This window comes from Daucus carota, chromosome 2, assembly GCF_001625215.2.
Source record: "Daucus carota subsp. sativus chromosome 2, DH1 v3.0, whole genome shotgun sequence".
NCBI lineage: Eukaryota > Viridiplantae > Streptophyta > Magnoliopsida > Apiales > Apiaceae > Daucus > Daucus carota.
This window is the reverse complement of record NC_030382.2, coordinates 33956327-33972624: the sequence shown is the minus strand read 5'-3', so window position 1 is coordinate 33972624 and position 16298 is coordinate 33956327. Positions and strand designations below refer to the sequence as shown.

The 16298-nt window shown below is 35.2% G+C and overlaps 2 protein-coding genes across 2 annotated transcripts; both read left to right on the top strand.

Annotated features, from left to right (window-relative positions):
* Positions 1-1742: 1742 nt before the first annotated feature.
* Positions 1743-8398, top strand: LOC108208375 (dnaJ protein ERDJ3B). Its single transcript, XM_017378906.2, has 10 exons — positions 1743-2227; positions 2414-2562; positions 2661-2790; positions 3790-3904; positions 5734-5850; positions 6018-6104; positions 6996-7055; positions 7133-7210; positions 7781-7852; positions 7985-8398. Exons 1-10 carry the CDS (start codon positions 2157-2159, stop codon positions 8141-8143), a joined length of 1038 nt encoding a protein of 345 aa, XP_017234395.1. The 5' UTR covers positions 1743-2156; the 3' UTR covers positions 8144-8398.
* A 4473-nt stretch (positions 8399-12871) lies between these two features.
* LOC108205648 (phospholipase A1 PLIP2, chloroplastic) lies at positions 12872-16181 on the top strand. The gene is made up of 5 exons (XM_017375644.2): positions 12872-13568; positions 13934-14509; positions 14616-14675; positions 14783-15199; positions 15292-16181. Exons 1-5 carry the CDS (start codon positions 13068-13070, stop codon positions 15868-15870), a joined length of 2133 nt encoding a protein of 710 aa, XP_017231133.1. The 5' UTR covers positions 12872-13067; the 3' UTR covers positions 15871-16181.
* The last annotated feature ends 117 nt before the right edge of the window (positions 16182-16298 follow it).

Genomic DNA, 16298 nt, shown 5'->3' with positions numbered 1-16298 from the left:
AAATCAATTTTGAAACATTGTGCTTAAATCCTAAAGACTCTATATCAACTTTGTGATATTTTATCTAGAATTCACATAAAATCAAAATCATATACAATCTATTAAATACATGGATAATTCATCAGTCATTAAAATCTAAGTTAAATACACCTCATTAGTCAATCATTTTTAGCCAACATCGTTGGAGATAGCTCTTATTGACTATATTTGGACAACTTCCAGAGTCCTGTAGCAAGTTTTCACATTATCTACCATATTAAAATAATATATTTATTTATAACTTCTTGAAATAATAATTGAAATATTAATAACATATTATTTTTAAAATTTAGCCGATCAATATAGTTAATCCCAGAGCATAATATTTTAGAGGTTCGAAAACTTTTACTCAATATTATAAAGTGTTTGTAATGGTGTAAGCTAAAATGTTTAGTTAAAATAATACGAAGAGCATTTCCAACCATGTAAAACCCTTAGCTAAAAATTATTACTCCTATGTCCCAACATGTTGTTTACTTTCACTGTTTGCACGCATTTTGAGGCTTCTATATAGTTTCATAATATTTTTTTTAATTTATTTTTTTTGAATAAAAGTTTAAACGTCAAACTTTTATTTAGGGGAAAAAAATTTTAAAAAATTATTATGGAACTATACTTTATGGCCAATCATTATAGTCAACCCCATTGTACGGCATTATGTAAAATTTACTGAACTTGTAAGGCGTCGTACTCTGATGGTACTAACTATAATGATCGACCGTATTTTCAGAAATAATATTTTGTTATTATTTCAAGTTGTTATTAATAAATATATTATTTTATTATGATAATAAATGATGTAAAATATTCTAACATGTCTCTAAAAGATAAATGATCTGAAATTCTAATAGGTCTCAAAAAGATTGATAAATATAGTCGATATTACGGAGTTGGCAAAATTTATAGATAAGAAAAATTCATGATTGGAATGGATATTTTTTACACATTTTCTGATATTTTTATTTATAATATTATTTATATAATTTTAATTAAAAATTCCAAGGCGTTGTTTCAAAAATAAAATAAAAGTCTAAAGCATCGGAGGTGGTGTCCGATGTCTAATTGAGTCCAATGTCAATCAGCTTTGACATGCTCTAAGTTCTTTCTTTTTTTTAGAATAGAGCAGATAATTCAATAAATAACAGTCATACGGCATCTATAAGAATGATCGAATCAAACAAATATAGAATAGATTAACAAGTCTTCATATCCAAGTTGAGACAAATAAACAATGTTGAAATTGACGATGGTATATTTTTAGATCTTTATTTTGTGTTCACCATCTTTTCCAAAAAAATCCGTTTGAGCTATCAGCCACAGATGCAATTTCTAGAATGTTTTTATTAATAATTTCAAACCAACTCTGACAAAAAGAAAGAATTGAAAAATCACGCTCTCATCGGGGAGAAAATCAAACTATAATTATAAAGCACGAGAGAAAATCCAACTGCAAACTAAAATGATTAGATCTACACCATGAACCTACACCAGGAGATAATCGATCCACTCACATCCAAAAAGTCCATTATAAACGAATAAGAATGAAAATCAAAAATGTCCTTGGTGATATAGATCTAACAAAATTTTGCCCAAAAAAACAGTTTATTAAGAAAATCAATGAAAACAATCAAGAACAATCAGACAACAAGCATTTAAATGGAAAGATTTGAGGCTTTCTACCAAAAGACCGGTGGAAGCGCGGTCGGAATGAGAAAAGAGGGAGCCGGCAAACAGGACCATGGTTTTGCTTTAAGTTCTTTTAGAAGTTTTAATTTGTTAGGCCCACCCCCAACTGGGCTTCACATCTCCACACTTGGACATTATAATTCATAACCACCTCAGGGCTTCATGTACCCTGTAGCTAGCAACTACTGGCCTTTCTCTCTCGTGACCAGTTCCACAAAAAGATTAACTACACACAAAAAGAGCAAACACACATAACACATTGCCTAAAACACGACCAAATTAATCGTCAGATTATCAGTGAACTCCTCTCTGTATATTGCTTTGATTTAACAACACTAGTTTGGTGCATCATTTTTGAGAAAAATATAATTTTGATTATTGATCAGCTGAATTGATCTAAGTTTTTTAGATCACATAAATTGAATGTGGCAATGCCGCAAAGAAGATCACAGCTGTTATGTCTGCTATTCTTTCTTTCGTATGCTTTTACTACTATTGCGGAGTAAGTATTGTATTTTGTGTTCTTAATGAAATGCATGTGGATTTATAAAGTGCATGTGTATGTGTGTTTATTTGTGTCATTGTGTGTGTGATTCTAGCAGTCTGAGTATGTGTTTTTTTATGCATGTATCATTTATGATTTTCCAGTGACAAGTGTCTGTTTAATGTGTGTTTTGGTGAAATGCAGGAAGAGTTATTATGACATTTTACAGGTTCCTAAAGGAGCTCCAGACGATCAGATTAAACGGGCCTACAGGAAGCTGGCGTTGAAGTATCATCCTGATAAGAATCCAGGGAACGAGGAGGCTAACAAAAAATTTGCTGAAATTAATAATGGTGAACTGCTCTTTAATTATTCTGATTGGTGACATAGCTTTGTATTGGGCGTTTATGATTTTTTTCGTTATTATTTTATCTATATTGGAATTGTTCAGCTTATGAAGTACTATCCGATAGTGAGAAGCGGGAAATCTATGATAGGCATGGAGAACAGGGGCTTAAGCAGCACGCTGCTGGCGGTGGTAGGGGAGGTGGGGGCATCAACCTTCAGGACATTTTTAGCCAGTAAGTTATCATGCATTTTGTATGCTTTAAGCATTTCTATTATAAATTTGGTACTTTTACTGCGGTAAATCAAAATAGTCCAATAAGGACAAGTAGTATACCTGTAGAAGCTAGCAGGTGTTCATAGCTGGCAATCTGGTTTGTGCTAGCCAATTGCGATGAATTGAGTAAATGTATAATTTGTGACAATTAACATCAGTGACGGCAGCAAATGTTCGTTATTTTTTCTAGAATAATAAGGGAAAGTAGGAATGATGTTTACGTAATTATTGCCTTTGAATCTGCTGTACATAAGCATATTTATTTGGACATCTCTTGATTGAAAGTACGAATTGTGAAATTATGTTGTGGGTGTTTCTAGTCACTAGTGTATCTTAATTCTTACATAACCTCTAAGTTATCTTTAAAAGTGATTTATAGTAGCTTATAAGAGCATAAGGGACGTGCTATGTTATCGTCCAGCAAAAGTTTCATACTTTAATCAATTTGTTCATGTTGATCATTCTTTTTCATAATGATTCCTAACTTGGGATCTTTTAGAAAAATATATTGTGGTATTATTATGGATAGGAATACAAACCTGGTTTCAGGGTCCTTCACTTTCTCTCTAGATGATCTTTACTTTAAAGGTAAACGAAATTGCAAAGATAGGGCTCCATGTTAATGGTTTTAGAATTGAGTATCTAAACTAAATCTGATAATAGTACGGACGAGGAGGGGGAGGGGGTGTCACAGTCCAAAAATGTGAAAACAAGAGTACAGTTTGAAGGTTTTAAGTTTAATTACTTTTACCAGACATGCAAGCTGGGTTCAGTATGTGGTTGTATGTTTTGTTGCGGTAGCCTGTAGGAAATTAAAAAAATAATCATCTCTCCAAAATGTCTGTGTGAGGAAATCCCATTTTCTTACAAATTACAATTTGGAACATTATAGCACAAAGTTGACAGATTGATTTGTACGGCCACTATTCTCTCATCTTAACAAACTAAAATTCTGTAGGTTCTTCGGCGGAGGAGTTTCAATGGAGGAGGAAGAGAAAATTGTAAAAGGCGATAATGTTATTGTTGAACTAGACGCAAGTTTGGAGGATTTATATATGGGAGGAACAATGAAGGTGCGATTGTGTTTCATGATAGGAAAATGATAGGTATCCCAAAAACTTTTCCCAAAAGTTCCCCAAATTTCACGTGTCATCTTTCTATTGGATATCGAGCCATTAAATAGACATGAACCCCATGCAGTTACATCAATCTCAGCAATATAATCATCCCAAATTGACACATACCTATTTGGGAACATTTCTGGGAAAATAATTTGGGGTACCTAGAATTGGCCTTCATGATATATGTTTATTTCATGTTTTCTTTCTCATTCCTATTTCAAATTTGGGCAGTTAATCTTTTTAAAGACCTGAAATATAATTGTACTGGAAGTAGCCTTAATATGTGTCAGACACAAGGATAATATGAGTCTACTTGAGTTACTCGGGGACATGGATCCGACATATATGAAAATATTGGGGATTTGAGTGTGGGATACAGTATATATAAATTTGTATACGATGTTTTACTTGTATATGATAAAATTAGTCATCAAACCAAAAACTTTATGCAAATTGAAATGACACAGCAGAATTATTCTTGATATTTGACAGACAAAAATGAATCATTTTTTAATATATTCTGTTGTCCACTTTAATCTTCACAAGTTTCTAATGTAACAGGTCTGACAGTATGCTATCTTCTCAAATTATAGAAGACTATTAATTAAGCCTTTTTCTGTGTAAAATTTTATTTGCAAATTGGCAATTGTTAAACAAAACATCAATTTGACTTTAAAGTTTTTTTTAACCTATCTTATCTATGTGATTATATTTACAGTTTGTACCACTCCTGCAACCTGTTCACACATACCCGATGCAGGGGGACACACCACCAGTGTTGTCAAAAGAGGCAAAGAGCACTTAGTGTAAAAGTGCCTCAAGGCGCAGAGCACAAAAAAGTGCACCCCAATTGCTGCTTCCTGGGTGAAGCACCATGACTTTAAACAAGTGCATGCTTGGGGTCTTAAAGTCTGAGGTGCTGAAAAATCTTGTTTAGTGAGGTTTATCAAATATAAATAGAGCTGATGTTACTTGATCACTCAAAGGCCCCAACCAATATCACCCAAAACATTTAAATAAAACATAAGAGCTAAATAAAGTAAACATTGCAGTGGCGTTCGAAAGGAAAGACCCATATTAAAATTTCTCAGCGTCAACGAGTGGTTCGGTGGAAGACTGTCTTCTCTGATGATGATAGATTAGGATTGACATATGTTACAAAAGTTGTTGCAAAAGCTTCTTGTTCTGGTGTCGGAGAGACTTTGCATAACTCCAGTCTCCAGGTCACAGTATCAGCCTTAAAATCTAACCAGAGTCCAAATCAACCTTATCTTTCAAGTTGAGGCAGGAGACTGTTAATAGACGAGGATATAGAAGAGGTGGAAGAAAAAGAGTTTGAATTTAAAGGGAACACTTAGTGATGTGAAGATGATTTGGATGAAGAATTTTAAGATGAAGATCACAAATGAAATTTTACTGGCAACATTGTTGCGGGTGCTTAGCAATGAACGTTCAATTTCAAATCTTGATGTTGAATTTTATGATTGTATTGGCCCAAGAAGTGTGATTTACTATATCATGAAGTATAAATTAGGCTATATTTACCCGAGATGTGTGAAACAATAGGTTATAAACTATAAGCTAAGTGATAATACATTAAAACCTAAGCAATACTATAATTTAGGATTTTTTGTGACATTTGCACCTAGCTTCAAAGAAGGCTCCGGGAAGTTTTAGGCGCCAGGAAGTTTTGCTTCTGGTTACGCATAACACTTTTGCCCCAGGATTTTTTTTTCGTTTATAGTAAATTACTCATTAATGGTGCACTTGAATGAAATCAGGTTTGGAGGGATAAAAATATTTTAAAGCCTGCTCCAGGCAAGAGGTCTTGTAACTGCAGAAACGAAGTCCATCACAGGCAAATTGGTCCAGGAATGTTTCAGCAAATGACAGAGCAGGTAGTTTAATATTGTGTTGACTATCATGGTTTTACATGCTTTGCTGCCATATAAAGGAATCATATATGCCGACCTCATTCTTTTGGCTCCAAATTTTATTATGAACATGTTACACCAAAGCCATATGGTGTATTGGACATTCTACACTAACATTGTTTAAATCTCAGATTTGTGAGAAATGCCCAAATGTCAAATATGTGCGGGAGGGGTTTGAAGTTACCATTGATATTCAGAAAGGAATGCAAGATGGGGAAGTGAGTTTTTGGTTTTCCCTTTCCTATGCCCTAGTTCTGATGTAGAACGTATACAAATGTTAACATAAATTTAATTTGTTTAAGTAATGATTTGATTGCATATTACTTACGTTTGTGAAGTATAATGAGTGGAAGTTGTCTAAATGATGCTTTTCACATCTATGCTTTGAGATTTAGGGATTGTAAGAAGGTAATCTATTTGCGTTTGAAATATTTATTTCATTTGTGTATTTTTAGTAGTTATTTAATTATAAGTTGCAGTGCATAAGTAGTATCATGATGCAACTCTATTCTCCAGAGGACGTTCTTGATCTTAACTCTATGTACAAGACCAAGCGGCAAGCATTATTCTTGTTACATAGACTGCTGTTGAGTTTTCTGATTAATAAATAGCTGTTAAACAGTATGAAAACGGATTCTCTGTCTATCCCATTGTAGGGTTGTCCTCTATCAGCAGTGCGTCGTAGCCTACTAAGCAGTGAACCAAGGGCTCACCTCAGTTTTTGTTTGTTGTTACTCTGTTCCTTCTATTATCCTATGCTTAGTTTCTTTCCAGTTGGTTTGTCAGTTTTGTGACCTATGAAGGTGCAAATATATTACATAGAGTTGTAGACCTGTGATTTCTTAAAACACTGTAATTTATGGTCGTGCGCCCTACTCATTGTGAAGGCTTCTGAACACAACATATGCTGAGATCACAATCCTATAGGCCTCGAATCGTCGTCCCAATTCTTACAGTCTAATCCCCCTTCCCCCCCCTTTCTGTGTGTGTGTGTGTCTGTGCGCGTGCGTTAATGCATAAACTTAAAGTAAAATAATAGGAACACATATTTTTGATTTATTTAGTTGTTTATAGATTTCTAAATCCACTCAATGTTTTCTTTTTGACAGGAGGTGGTCTTCTATGAAGATGGTGAACCTATCATCGACGGTGAACCAGGGGATCTTAAGGTTATACATTGCCCCTCGTTGCTGTTGACCTCGCTCTGTTTACAGTTCTAACTGATAATAATCATTTTTGTTTGCAGTTCCGAATTCGTACAGCGCCCCATGATGTTTTCAAAAGGGAAGGAAATGACCTCCACACAACTGTTACGATTACTCTGGTAAAAACAATTAATTATTTGATATTGTTTTGGTTCTCCTCATAGAAAATTGAATGTCGAAAGTTACTCTCTACGGTGAGTACTGGATACTGCATTGTTAAAATGATTTGAGCCACCTTTAGAATCTTCCACCAGGAGTTAATTCATCTGAACAGTTAGCACATTGCTATGTCTCAAGGGTTCCCGCAGTGACACACACTAATTGGATAGGAGAATCTAATTTAGAAGAGTTTAACAGTTCTGTACAGAGTATATGCGTGTAATTTTGCAGATCTGCCATCTAGATTAAATGCTAGATGGCTAAACTATATCTTTAAATTTTATCTTTCTGGCGTGTAGGCAACACAAACCTTTTCTCTGTCAATATCTTTTAAAGATGCTGCACAGTTTTAACCGTTAAACTCAATGGCGTTCATGTAAAATTATCAATGCCGAATGTAGTTGCACTGCTGGTGTAATCATACTGCCTGTACTTTCATTTGTTATTTTTTAGATATAGTGCTGTTGGTAAATTGCTTTTTCTATATTCTCACCCTATGTTTGTTTTCATGATTCTGTTTTCTGTTGAAGGTGCAAGCTCTCGTCGGATTTGAGAAGACTATTAAACATCTAGACGATCATATTGTTGATATCGGCTCAAAGGTTTTCTTTTTACTTAGAGATTATAGAGCTTTTTACAAGAAATTGAGGCTAACTTTCTCCTTTAGTCCTTATATCCTTCCCTGTGAAAGGAAACTTTGTTTAAAATTTTGCTAAACTTTGTTCGCCTGTCAGGGAATAACAAACCCGAAGCAGGTAAGGAAATTTAAAAAAGAGGGGATGCCACTACATCTAAGCAACAAGAAGGGTGATTTATACATAACATTTGAGGTTCTCTTTCCTACCTCGCTAACAGAGGAGCAGAAGACACAAGTGAATGCCATACTCGGGTAGATGCTAATATACATACACTGGATGACTGGATGGGTCCTGATTGTCGCGTTGAAGGCTTGTAACATGCTTGTGTTTGAAGATCCAGGCACCGCTAATATAACAAACAGCTATGCATATAAGGATGTTTGCATAATCTTCTAAACTCCAAATTGGTCAGATAATTGGATAGATGTTTTTTATACACATTTAAGATATATAGTTAACCTTGTCATTGGATTTTATTAGGAGGGCTTTGAGCAGATAATAGTGTAAGTTGTAACTGCAGAAGTTAAGTTCCCATTGCATATGAACTTTTGGTTTTCAAAATATGAGTTTAATGCAAGTGCTCATCCATATATGCACTAGGGGATTGCCACTGAAATGATCTCCTCCACCTTTGGCAAGCAGGACTGCAATCATGTTTGTTTGGATAAATGATTTGACATAGGCAGGGGCGGAACTAGAAGAGGCACGGGGGATACGTGTCCCCCTAAAATTTCTATTTACATTTTTTCATCATTCTAAAATTTGCAAAATTATAGAAATGCCTTCACAGAATTTGAAAATACAAAGACGCTTTCCGAAAATTTGATGATGCCCTCAAATTTGAATCTTAGATCCGCCCCGGGACATAGTTACCAAAGAGTCTTTTAAGGAAAGGGTTGGAATGCATATTTAAGCATCAGCTCATCAGTTAGCTACAAAAGACATACTCCCTCCGTCCCGTTGGATTGTATACAGTTTCCTTTTTGGGACGTCCCACTATTTGTATACATAGCAAAAATAGTAAGTTTTTATAATATAAAAACTTAACTACACCCACTACTTTCTTCCACTACACCCACTTTATTCATTAAATATTAGTAGGTCCCGCCACTTTACTCCCACTACACTCATTTTTACACATTAAATATTAATGGGTCCCACCACTACACCCACTTTTCTTACTTTTTTTCACTAAATTACACTTTTTCTTAACCTCCGTGCCCCTCCCCATATGTATACTAATCAATGGGACGGAGGGAGTATATAATTTCGTATCTTCACCAAACTGGCGCCATGTGATGGGTCTGCAAGAGGGGGCACATGTCATATAAGGATCATGGTCTTTCTCACTGAGCGAATGCATCCGATCTGACATAAGAATTCCTATATGAGCAACCCTACCTCTCATAAGTAATTCCTATATGATCTCACAACCCTACCTCTCTCTGGTAATGGTTCTCTTGCTCAATTTCTAACTCGGTGGTGCCGTTCTTCTGCAACGATAAGTGAAGGTTGTTTATACAGCATTATGCAACGATAAATGAAGGTTGTTTATAGTATTAAAAAATAAAGGTTGTTGCAAGCAAAGGTAGTTATAGACCGCTATGTGGGAGTTGACAAATCCAAACACGGGAAAAGAATATACTCTTTACATGATATTAATGGATGATATCAATAAATTAATTATTAGTGAGGTATGTTTGTGGTTATTTTTTTATAATATTTGTTTTGTTCATCAGATATGTTTGTTGTTGTTAATTTTTATATGATTTACTTTGTATATATGAAAAATTTATGCATGCATAATCTGTTTGCTCTGTTCAAGCAACTTTTAAGTGAAGGCTGTTTATACAATACTAAAAAATAAAGGTTGTTACATGCAAGAGTAGTTATAGACCGCTATCTCACGGATTTAAATTTGATATTTTTGTGCACAATCAATCCAAAAAAATTGAAAGAAGGTGACAATGTAAGAACATGATTATTTTTAAAAAATATACAAATAAAATTAAGATTCGTCGTACTTTAAATTCTTAATTACGTGTATAAATTTATTTTCATTTTTTCACCATGAATTATAGTCCAATTTTACAATATTATATATTAGTATTGGTATTACATCAAGATTTTTATAATATAAAATTTATTTTATCCTACAAATATTAATTTTGAAACATTAATATACATTTTATAGACAGCTACAAAATTATTTTATTCTACAAATATTAATATTGAATTGTTAATATAATTTTTATAGGCCGCCGCAACACGCGGCTTCTCAGTTTTTAAAACACCTCAAACCTTGATTTTATCCCGCGACCTCTAATTTCATTTCAGGACAAAAACATCAGCGGGTTTAAACAAAAAGGCTACGTGGTGAAAAAAGAAGTAGCAAGCGTGTTGGGTCAACAGACTCAACACAGGAGGAGGCTCAGTCGCTCAGCTACTTGGCACTTGCAGATTTGGTTAGCGAGTCCGCAGACGTGAATGGATTTGAGGAAAATAAACTTCACATGACAAGTCGTGACTCTTTTTTCCTGTGTTAACCACGTGGCATTCTTATAGCTAGATTGGGAATTCCATATCATATTTTGGAATTGTGTAGGATAATACATTTACAAATAAATATCTAACTACGTTGACCGAAAAATATAAGATATTGTGTACGTAAATGGACTTGGCTTGTAATCTTGTATTATTGATTATATGAATAAATTATTATTTTAATCTTCTACAAATAATATTATATAATTTTGATATTATTTTTATCAAGAATTATTAAAGTTTGATAAAATTATTTAACATGTTAAGTACAACATGTTAAAGTATGTGTTGGATTAGCCACATTCTTCTTTATTTGTGTTAGATTAGCTGCACTCTCCTTTATTTTGCTTTTCATCCTTGCCCTTTCCTTTATTGCTCTCCATCCTTTGTTTTTTTCCTTTTTTAACGGGTTCTTATTGATTTTGCTCCGGTGAAAAACTTAACCCTAGGTGTTTCTTTATTTTCGTTGATCTTTCATTCAATAAAATCAAAATTTTTAAATGTAGGTGCATATGTGTTTTTAAAATGTTTACTTTTTTTCTTATTCTGGAGTGGTTTTGTCATGCTTTTGTCATGCTTTTGTTTACTTATGTTCAGGGTTATTCGATGTTTGATTTGTTGAGAATAATTTCAATGATGTTTTTGGGATATCAAAGGCCTGCATCAAATCGAGCCGGTGATAATTACTACAAGAGCCCACCTTTTGTAATCAAAAATTATTCATCCGTTAGAGATTTGCACTTTTGACATGTGTATAGTTGATGTTCGACATGTAGATAGCCGAGTCGTCACTCTTCCAATATGAGTTTATGCGATTAGATTTCTGAACACCGGTCTAACAATGATTTTATGTGATAAAATATGTTTGTACTTGCAGAAACATTGGTGCAATTTAGATTGTTTAGAATATTTTTGATTTCATTTTAATTATTGACAAGGTGGATGTAAATATAGTGAAGTTCACGTCTATTTAGTGACTCAATATCCAATAATAAATTCACATTAAAAGGAAACTTTTGGAAAAAAGTTTTAGATACCCAGCATTTTTCAAAGAGAAATGTTATATTCAGGTCAATTTTTTAATTTTCGAAACAATTTGCAGGAATTTGTATTAAAAGTATATGATTAACGGGGAGAGAGAATCGAATTTGTTCAGAAACTAAAAATGAACATTTCACTGAGTATGAGGTACCCTAAAGATATTGGGGTTGTTTGGCTAATCTTAGAAAAAGTGATATTTGCTTAAAGTAAAAAAGTGGACCAGATGAGAAGTAAATTAAGTGGGTGTTTGGCTCACCAAATTAAGTACTTCTTTTCATTATAAGCTTGCTTCTTCTTTTTGTTGTCTGTTTGGGTGCAGAAGTCCACATCATATTTATTAGTTTTATCAATAAAATCAAGATCTAATCCTTTTGGGTGAGTTCTTGTTGAGTACCTTGTCATCAAGGTCGTGCCCATCTTTTTGGGATGTTTGTGTCTATTTTGATGTTTCTGTGTGTTTTGTTCTGGGTCTCGGTAACGTTTCTAAGAAGGAGTTACATGATATTTTGGGTAATCCGTAAGGCTTGTATCAGATATGACACGGTGGTGAATATCGTAAGAGCTCACCTTTCACGACATAAAATTGTTCATGTTTTGGGGTCATTTGTTGATCCAATATCGATTGATGTAACTGATAATTCTGAACATTGGGCTACAAATGCTGCTGCTTATGTGAAGGTCAATTGCGATGCTACTATGTTCACAATTGGATTGTTCGAGATTTGATTGTAATACTTTTTAGTTTAAAGAATTTAAATATTCAATTTGTTAAGCGATCTGAAAACAAAGCGGCTATATGTTTAGCTTGTTTTTTGTTTCTTAATCAGGTTGTAATTGACAGTTCGAGGGTTTGTCTCGGCTGGATTTCTGTTATCTATTAAATTCTTCGTTTTTCGTCAAAAAAAAAGTTAAGAATCGAGAAGCTAAGAAGTGTAGCTCTCCCTCAACTTATTTTTTTTTTAAGTCTCCACTACCTTGTAAACTAACTAGAATGTGATGTATTAAATTTATATTTAAATAACTTAATGTAAATTTAATTTCTTAAATTTATCCTTATATAAATTAATTTTTATTGAAAAGTATTAACTTATAATTTAAATTACTAAAAACTCTACTAACTTATAAGTCAAATTATCCAAATACTTCAAACACTAATTATATCTTTACTTCTCAGCTTTAAGCAATAAGTAACTTTTTTTAAGTTCCGCCAAACATCCTCTAAGTCTTATAAGTGATTAAACAGAAGTTAGCATTCTCAATTTTTTATAAGTACTTGTAGCTTTTTGAAAACAGGTAAAAAAAAGTATTCACATTATTTTATCAAAATATTTCACCCTGCATACTTGAATGTTGATGTTTACGTTTCCTTATAAATGGGAATACGAAATCAAGCAGTTGAGGAAATATCGGAGAGAGAGGAACACAAGACATAAAGAGAGGGTGAAAATTAGGTGAAACACAACATATCATAAGCTTCCCCTTTCAGTTTGGTCATAAACGCAACACAACCCCCATTTCTAAACCCCCCATATATATTTAACATCTCCTCTGTACAATCACATTCATATATACATAATAATATATACATATTATTATGTATATAATGGATGGCCTTTGTCTTAAAGCAGGCCTAATGCCTGCTCCGATCACCATCTCCGACGTCCGCGCCACCGTCACCGCCGCCCGGAAACCGTTCTCGCCGCCGTGGGGTTTCTCGTTTAAGTACCCACTGAGATCTTTGTGGGGCAAAAGATTTGATGCGATTGCAGCGGACGACGCCGTTTCGGTGGAGAATGAGGAGAAAAATGGGGAGGGGAGTGGGAGGAATTGGGTGCTCAGGATTCTTCATTTTAGGAGCTTGAGGAGTGATTTAGAGGGGTCTGAGAATGTGGTTGAAGAAAGGGAGGTGGAGAGTGAGGGAAATAATTGTGATCATGATGAAGAATGTGATGTTTGTGATGATGATGATGAAAAAGTGGTGTTTGATAAGGAGTCTTTTGGTAAAATGTTGAGGAGGGTTACATTGGGGGAAGCTAGATTGTATGCTCAGCTCTCTTATTTGGGTAGCTTGGCCTATTCGATTCCCCAGATCAAGGTACCCCATGCCCTTCTTTTCGAATACTGGGTGTATTTTTTGTATGTGTGTAGATTTTGATGAATTGTGATTAGATTAGGAATCAGGACCTCGTTCTGTGGTCAGAAAGTAATTTTTGTGAATCATGACTGAATTTTTTGTTGATGAAGGTAATCTGTGTATGTTATGGAATTATGGGTTTGTATGTCGGTTTGAATATGTTGATCTGATTATTTTTATTGTAGTTGATGTTGGAATTATGATAGTCGCTTTAGCGTGTGCCTCAGGCTGAGAGCTTGCTTGGTCTTGTTTATATCTTGTCGATTAAGAAAAATGTGTGTATTATATATGGATGTATGTTTAGTTTTATTTATGTGGTGGTGCAGCCAGGTAATCTTCTCAAAAGACATGGACTTCGTTTTGTGACTTCGTCATTAGAAAAGAAAGAACAAGCTTTGAAGGCTGAGAAAGATAAGGCTTTAGCTCAGGAAAAGGAGAATGCTTTAGCACAGATTCAAGAAAAAATGGGAGGAGGTTCAGCTGAGGGTCGAGAAGCAGAAACAAGCCCAAAGGATATGGTAGATATTGTTGAAGACAAGACTGATGGAAATGAAACTGGTGGATCCACAGCTTATCGGATTGCTGCATCTGCTGCTTCTTATCTGCATTCTCGCACAGCAAGTCTACTTGCCTTCAAAATGTCGAACCCAGAAATGAGTGAGGACTCACCTAATGGAAGCAAGGGAGATATTGGCAATGTCGATATGCTTAACAGTATTGATATGATGAACGGGGACATGGCTTCTTTTATTGCAACCACGGATTCAGTGACATCAGTTGTGGCGGCAAAGGAGGAAGTGAAGCAGGCTGTTGCGGATGATCTGAACTCGACAAGTTCTTCACCTTGTGGGTGGTTCATATGTGATGATGATCAAACTGCCACAAGATTTTTTGTTGTACAGGTAGGTTCCTTGGTGAAGAATCACTGATTTTATTGTGCATTTAACGTTACATGCGACTTCAGTGTTCCTGATTTGCTTATTGGTTTTACTTGATGTCTTATGTTAGGGGTCTGAGTCACTGGCATCATGGCAGGCCAATCTACTATTTGAGCCTATCCAGTTCGAGGTATGCAAATATTTCACAGCTACCTTCTTGCTTTTCGTTTCGTGTGTATTTAAGTCAAGATTGCTGTGGTACTTGGAATAACCTTTAATTTTCCTCTCTGCATTCAGGGGCTAGATGTGATTGTTCATAGGGGTATATATGAGGCTGCAAAGGGTATTTATGAGCAAATGTTGCCCGAGGTTCGGGACCATATTAAAAATCACGGTAGTCATGCTATCTTCCGCTTTACCGGGCACTCTCTTGGAGGGAGCTTATCGGTGCTGCTGAACCTTATGTTGCTGATCAGAGGGGAAGTCCCACGTTCTTCTTTACTTCCTGTCATCACTTTTGGGGCACCATCAATTATGTGTGGAGGAGATCGTTTGCTTCGCAAGCTTGGATTGCCAAGGAATCATGTCCAATCTATTACAATGCATAGAGACATAGTACCCCGAGCCTTCTCCTGCCATTACCCTAATCATGTTGCAGAGCTTCTCAAGGCTGTTAATGGGAACTTTAGGAATCATCCATGTCTCAAAAGTCAGGTAATGAATCACTTCAGGAAAACAATATGGCTTATACTAAAAGAACAAAAAAAAAAGACTAATTCTACTTTCCAATTTACTGATTTTAACAGGGTTTGTTATATGCGCCAATGGGAGAATTTCTAATCTTGCAGCCAGACGAGAAATTTTCTCCACGCCATGAACTGCTCCCATCAGGAAGTGGTTTATACATATTAAGCTGTCCAATTTCAGATGTCACAGAGGCGGAGAAGCAGATTAGAGCTGCACAGTCTTTATTTTTAAACTCACCGCATCCACTTGAGATGTTAAGAGACCGTTCGTCATATGGTTCAGAAGGAACCATTCTCCGAGATCATGACATGAGATCTTACTTGAAATCTGTTAGGAATGTTATCCGCCAAGAGCTGAACCAAGTGAGAAAAGGTCGGAGAGAACACAGGCGCAAGGTCAGGTGGCCCCTTGTCGCAGCACGTGGCTCCAACGCCAGCATCACTATGGGCAGGCCTGTGACATCGAGTAACATGGAGCAAAGCCAGTTCAAGTTTGCTGGTATACTACAGACTGGTAGGGAATCAATGAAAAGATTTAGTAGGCTTGTTGCATCACAGCACATGCACTTGCTGGTGGTATTTTTGCTACCCGCACGTACGATAATCTTGGGGGCCTACAGCATTATCAACTTCCATTAATCCATCGAGGTTGGCATCTTATCTGGCAATCTTATTAGCACTTGTCTAGGTTCGCATATGAGTTAGCTGGCGGCAAAATGTATTTAGAAAGTTTGACCACGCACTTAGTTTAATAATTATACACATAGCTCTATGTAACTGATGTTCCCTTGTTTATTAGATAGGGAATTATGAAGTACAATGTCAATATACAAATTAGAAAAGATCTCACTTCCATGCCATGTTGCTGGAGAATTCTATCTTTGGTAGAAAGTTTTTCATTTCTAGGCATCTTCTTTACATAATACGGAAAAGGATTCCTGAATTTCTGTTTCTTGTGTTTCGGATGCTTGCCAATTTTTTGTGTGCTTGTGTAAACCTCTGGTATAACTCAGAAAGTATGCCAAGCAGCGATTACTATCATGACAAGTACAAATTCTTGAAATTTG

Coding starts and splice junctions, on each gene's coding strand:
- LOC108208375 (XM_017378906.2), top strand. CDS start 2,157: ATGCCGCAAAGAAGATCACAGCTGTTATGTCTGCTATTCTTTCTTTCG. Junction 2,791..3,789: donor CTTCAGGACATTTTTAGCCA/GTAAGTTATCAT, acceptor AAAATTCTGTAG/GTTCTTCGGCGGAGGAGTTT. Junction 7,853..7,984: donor TTGTTGATATCGGCTCAAAG/GTTTTCTTTTTA, acceptor TTCGCCTGTCAG/GGAATAACAAACCCGAAGCA.
- LOC108205648 (XM_017375644.2), top strand. CDS start 13,068: ATGTATATAATGGATGGCCTTTGTCTTAAAGCAGGCCTAATGCCTGCT. Junction 13,569..13,933: donor ATTCGATTCCCCAGATCAAG/GTACCCCATGCC, acceptor GTGGTGGTGCAG/CCAGGTAATCTTCTCAAAAG. Junction 14,510..14,615: donor CAAGATTTTTTGTTGTACAG/GTAGGTTCCTTG, acceptor GTCTTATGTTAG/GGGTCTGAGTCACTGGCATC.